This window comes from Tachyglossus aculeatus, chromosome 10 (assembly GCF_015852505.1).
Source record: "Tachyglossus aculeatus isolate mTacAcu1 chromosome 10, mTacAcu1.pri, whole genome shotgun sequence".
In the NCBI taxonomy this organism is placed as follows: Eukaryota; Metazoa; Chordata; class Mammalia; order Monotremata; family Tachyglossidae; genus Tachyglossus; species Tachyglossus aculeatus.
In genome coordinates, this window is record NC_052075.1 from 57,273,676 (window position 1) to 57,279,492 (window position 5,817).

Genomic DNA, 5,817 nt, shown 5'->3' on the forward strand with positions numbered 1-5,817 from the left:
GAAGTGATGCAGTAACATCACTAGCCTGGAACTGGTCTTTGTATTATTATCATCATCCTCATCATCATCATCATTATTATTACTCCAGGACCCTTCTAAACCAGTGGGAAGTGATGCAGTAATGTAACTAGCCTAGAACTGGTCTTTGTATTATTATTATCATCATTATTATTATTATTACTATTATCATCATCATCATTATTATTCCATGACTCTTCTAAACCTGTGGGAAATGATGCAGTAACATCACTAGCCTGGAACTGGTCTTTGTATTATTATTATTATCATCATCATCATCATCATTATTGTTATTATTATATGATTATAATAATCATTTATTGAGCACTTACTGTGTGCAAAGCACTTGGGAGACTACAAAATAATAATAATAATAATAATAACGATGGCATTTATTAAGCACTTACTATGTGCGAAGCACTATTCCCAGACCGAGCCCCCCTCCTTCTTCTCCCCTTCCCCATCCCCCCCGCCCCCCCGACAGCACCTGGATATATGTTTGTACAGATTTATTACTCTATTTTACTTGTACATATTTACTATTTTATTTATTTTCTTTTGTTAATATATTTTGTTTTGTTGTCTGTCTCCTCCTTCTAGACTGTGAGCCCGTTGTTGGGTAGGGACCATCTCTAGATGTTGCCAACTTGTCCTTCCCAAGCGCTTAGTACAGTGCTCTGCACACAGTAAGCGCTCAATAAATACGATTGAATGAATGATTACGTTGCCAACTTGTACTTCCCAAGCGCTTAGTCCAGTGCTCTGCACACTGTAAGCGCTCAATAAATACGATTGAATGAATGAATGAATGAATGAATGAAAGCGCTGGGGAGGGATCACCTTGTAACCTTTCCAGCGCTTAGAACACTGCTTTGCACATAGTAAGCGCTTAGTAAATGCCATCATTTTTATTATTATTATACAAGGTGATCAGGTTGTCCCACGGGGGGCTCCCAGTCTTCATCCCCATTTTCCAGATGAGGGAACTGAGGCTCAGAGAAGTGAAGTGACTTGCCCAAGGTCAAACAGCAGACATGTGGCGGAGCCCGGATTAGAACCCACGACCTTGGACTCCCAAGCCTGGGCTCCTTCCACTGAGCCACGCTGCTTCTCGTCAGACGCGTAACATCTTCTAGACTGTGAGCCCACTGTTGGGTAGGGACCGTCTCTAGATGTTGCCAACTTGGACTTCCCAAGCGCTTAGTGCAGTCAATCAATCGATCAATCAATCAATCGTATTTATTGAGCGCTTACTGTGTGCAGAGCACTGGACTAAGCGCTTGGGAAGTCCAAGTTGGCAACATATAGAGACAGTCCCTACCCAACAGTGGGCTTACAGTCTAGAAGAGGGAGACAGAGAACAAAACCAAACAATCAATCAATCGTATTTATTGAGCGCTTACTGTATGCAGAGCACTGTTCTAAGCGCTTGGGAAGTACAAGTTGGCAACATATAGAGACAGTCCCTACCCAACAGTGGGCTCACAGTTTTTACTCTTTTTATTTTACTTGTACACATTTACTATTCTATTCATTTTATTTTGTTAATATATTTTGTCTTCTTGTCTGTCTCCCCCTTCTAGACTGTGAGCCTGCTGTTGGGAAGGGACCATCAATCAATCAATCAATCGTATTTATTGAGCGCTTACTGTGTGCAGAGCACTGTACTAAGCGCTTGGGAAGTCCAAGTTGGCAACATATAGAGACAGTCCCTACCCAACATTGGGCTCACAGTCTAAAAGGGGGACCGTCTCTAGATGTTGCCAGCTTGTACTTCCCAAGCGCTTAGTCCAGTGCTCTGCACACAGTAAGCGCTCAATAAATACGATTGAATGAATGAATGAATGAACATATTAACAAAATAAAATAAATAGAATAGATAGGTACAAGTATGCACACAGTAAGCGCTCAATAAATACGATTGAATGAATGAATACGATTGAATGAATGAATGTGTCAAATGGGGATGAAGACTGTGAGCCCCACAGGGGACAACCTGATCACCTTGTCTCCCCCCAGTGCTTAGAACAGTACAAGTATGCACAGAGTAAGCGCTCAATAAATACGATTGAATGAATGAATGAATACCATTGAATGAATGAATGAATGAATGTATCAAATGGGGATGAAGACTGTGAGCCCCACAGGGGACAACCTGATCACCTTGTCTCTCCCCCCAGCGCTTAGAACAGTACAAGTATGCACAGAGTAAGCGCTCAATAAATACGATTGAATGAATGAATGAATACGATTGAATAAATGAATGAATGAATGTGTCAAATGGGAATGAAGACTATGAGTCCCACAGGGGACAACCTGATCACCTTGTCTCTCCCCCCAGCACTTAGAACAGTACAAGTATGCACACAGTAAGCGCTCAATAAATACGATTGAATGAATGAATATGATTGGATGAATGAATGAATATGAATGAATGAATGAATGTGTCAAATGGGGATGAAGACTGTGAGCCCCACAGGGGACAACCTGATCACCTTGTCTCCCCCCAGCGCTTAGAACAGTACAAGTATGCACACAGTAAGCACTCAATAAATACAATTGAATGAATGAATGAATACGATTGAGTGAGTGAATGAATGAATGTGTCAAATGGGGATGAAGACTGTGAGCCCCACAGGGGACAACCTGATCACCTTGTCTCTCCCCCCAGCGCTTAGAATAGTACAAGTATGCACACAGTAAGTGCTCAATAAATACGATTGAATGAATGAATACGATTGAATGAATGAAAGAATACAACTGAATGAATGAATGAATGTGTCAAATGGGGATGAAGACTGTGAGCCCCACAGGGGACAACCTGATCACCTTGTCTCTCCCCCCAGCGCTTAGAACAGTACAAGTATGCACACAGTAAGCGCTCAATAAATACGACTGAATGAATGAATGATTGAATGAATGAATGAATACAATTGAATGAATGAATGAATACGATTGAATGAAAGAATGAATGTGTCAAATGGGGATGAAGACTGTGAGCCCCACAGGGGACAACCTGATCACCTTGTCTCTCCCCCCAGCGCTTAGAACAGCACAAGTATGCATACAGTAAGCGCTCAATAAATACGATTGAATGAATGAATGAATATGAATGAATGAATGAATGTGTCAAATGGGGATGAAGACTGTGAGCCCCCCAGGGGACAACCTGATCACCTTGTCTCTCCCCCCAGCGCTTAGAACAGTACGAATATGCACACAGTAAGCACTCAATAAATATGATTGATTGAATGAATGAATGAATACGATTGAATGAATGAATGAATGTGTCAAATGGGGATGAAGACTGTGAGCCCCACAGGGGACAACCTGATCACCTTGTCTCTCCCCCCAGCGCTTAGAACAGTACAAGTATGCACACAGTAAGCGCTCAATAAATACGATTGAATGAATGAATATGATTGAATGAATGAATGAATACGATTGAATGAATGAATGAATGTGTCAAATGGGGATGAAGACTGTGAGCCCCCCAGGGGACAACCTGATCACCTTGTCTCTCCCCCCAGCGCTTAGAACAGTACAAATATGCACACAGTAAGCACTCAATAAATATGATTGATTGAATGAATGAATGAATACGATTGAATGAATGAATGAATGTGTCAAATGGGGATGAAGACTGTGAGCCCCACAGGGGACAACCTGATCACCTTGTCTCTCCCCCCAGCGCTTAGAATAGTACAAGTATGCACACAGTAAGTGCTCAATAAATACAATTGAATGAATGAATACGATTGAATGAATGAAAGAATACAACTGAATGAATGAATGAATGTGTCAAATGGGGATGAAGACTGTGAGCCCCACAGGGGACAACCTGATCACCTTGTCTCTCCCCCCAGCACTTAGAACAGTACAAGTATGCACACAGTAAGCGCTCAATAAATACGACTGAATGAATGAATGATTGAATGAATGAATGAATACAATTGAATGAATGAATGAATACGATTGAATGAAAGAATGAATGTGTCAAATGGGGATGAAGACTGTGAGCCCCACAGGGGACAACCTGATCACCTTGTCTCTCCCCCCAGCGCTTAGAACAGTACAAGTATGCACACAGTAAGCGCTCAATAAATACGACTGAATGAATGAATGATTGAATGAATGAATGAATACAATTGAATGAATGAATGAATACGATTGAATGAAAGAATGAATGTGTCAAATGGGGATGAAGACTGTGAGCCCCACAGGGGACAACCTGATCACCTTGTCTCTCCCCCCAGCGCTTAGAACAGTACAAGTATGCACACAGTAAGCGCTCAATAAATATGATTGATTGAATGAATGAATGAATACGATTGAATGAATGAATGAATGTGTCAAATGGGGATGAAGACTGTGAGCCCCACAGGGGACAACCTGATCACCTTGTCTCTCCCCCCAGCGCTTAGAACAGTGCTTGGCGCATAGCAAGCACGGTCATTATGATTATTAATAACAAATACCACAATAATAATCAGAATTATTAATTATGATTTTCCCCTCTCCCCCACAGCATTCCTCCTCCTCCTCCTCCAGCAGCGACTCAGACTGAGGCGGGGCCCGCCGCCCTTCCCCCACCCGCGCGCCTCAGCCCTCATCCTCGCTCCTGATTGGCTGCCGGAGGCGCCCAGGCGCCCTCCCATTGGACGGCTCCCCCCCCCCTCCCCGCGCGGCCGGACCGAACCATCGACGACCAGGCCCGGGGGGGGGCGGGACATCCAGACTGCCCCCGGAAAAGGTTTTGAATCGGAGGGAAAAGGCGATTTTTTTTTCATTTTCTTCTTTTTAAAAGCCATTAGGGGCGGGATGGCGTCTCGAAAAGGGCGGGAGGCCCGGTGAGGCAGCTCTAGGGAGAAAGGGGCAGTTGGTGGCGCCCGCGAGCCGCAGGACTTCATTTCCCAGCAGGCTGTGCGACCCGCCGCGGGGCCTGATGGGAAATGGAGTCTGGCTAAGTGAGGCAGGGGCCATTTCAGGCCTGACTTTCTCCTCAGCCCTGATTCCCGTTGTACCTCACAGCCCTAAATGTGATTATATACATATACATTCCCCCCCCCCCCAATAAATTCGCTTTTGCTGTTCCTCAGGGGTCCGTGCTGTCAATCGATCGTATTTATTGAGCGCTTACTGTATGCAGAGCACTGTGCTAAGCGCTTGGGAAATACAAGTTGGCAACATATAGAGATGGTCCCTACCCAACAGTGGGCTCACAGTCTAGAAGCACTGTACTAAGCGCTTGGGAAGTACAATGATGATGATGATGATAATGGCTGTCTGTTGGGTAGGGACCGTCTCTATATGTTGCCAACGTGTACTTCCCAAACGCTTAGTCCAGTGCTCTGCACACAGTAAGCGCTCAATAAATACGATTGAATGAATGAACGCAAACCACTGTTCTAAGCGCTGGGGAGGTTACAAGGTGATCAAGAGCACAGGCTGTGTAGTCAGAGGTCATGAGTTCAAATCCCGGCTACACCGCTTTTCATTCGTTCATTCAATCGTAATAATGGTGATGGCATTTATTCAATCGTAATAATAATGATAATAATGATGGCATTTATTAAGCACTTACTATGTGCAAACTGTTGGGTCGGGACCGTCTCTATCTGTTGCCAACTTGTCCTTCCCAAGCGCTTAGTCCAGTGCTCTGTACACAGTAAGCGCTCAATAAATACGATTGAATGAATGAACGCAAACCACTGTTCTAAGCGCTGGGGAGGTTACAAGGTGATCAAGAGCACGGGCTGTGGAATCAGAGGTCATGGGTTCAAATTCCGGCTCCACCAT

General features: G+C 44.0%; 1 protein-coding gene across 1 annotated transcript in view; it reads left to right on the top strand.

Moving 5' to 3' along the window:
- Positions 1-5,112, top strand: part of PRR13 (proline rich 13) — a 15,553-nt gene extending 10,441 nt beyond the window's left edge. The window contains exon 3 of the mRNA XM_038753002.1: positions 4,547-5,112. Within this exon, the coding sequence (XP_038608930.1) occupies positions 4,547-4,585 (39 nt within the window). The 3' untranslated portion in view covers positions 4,586-5,112. The remainder of the gene's footprint in view (positions 1-4,546) is intronic.
- The last annotated feature ends 705 nt before the right edge of the window (positions 5,113-5,817 follow it).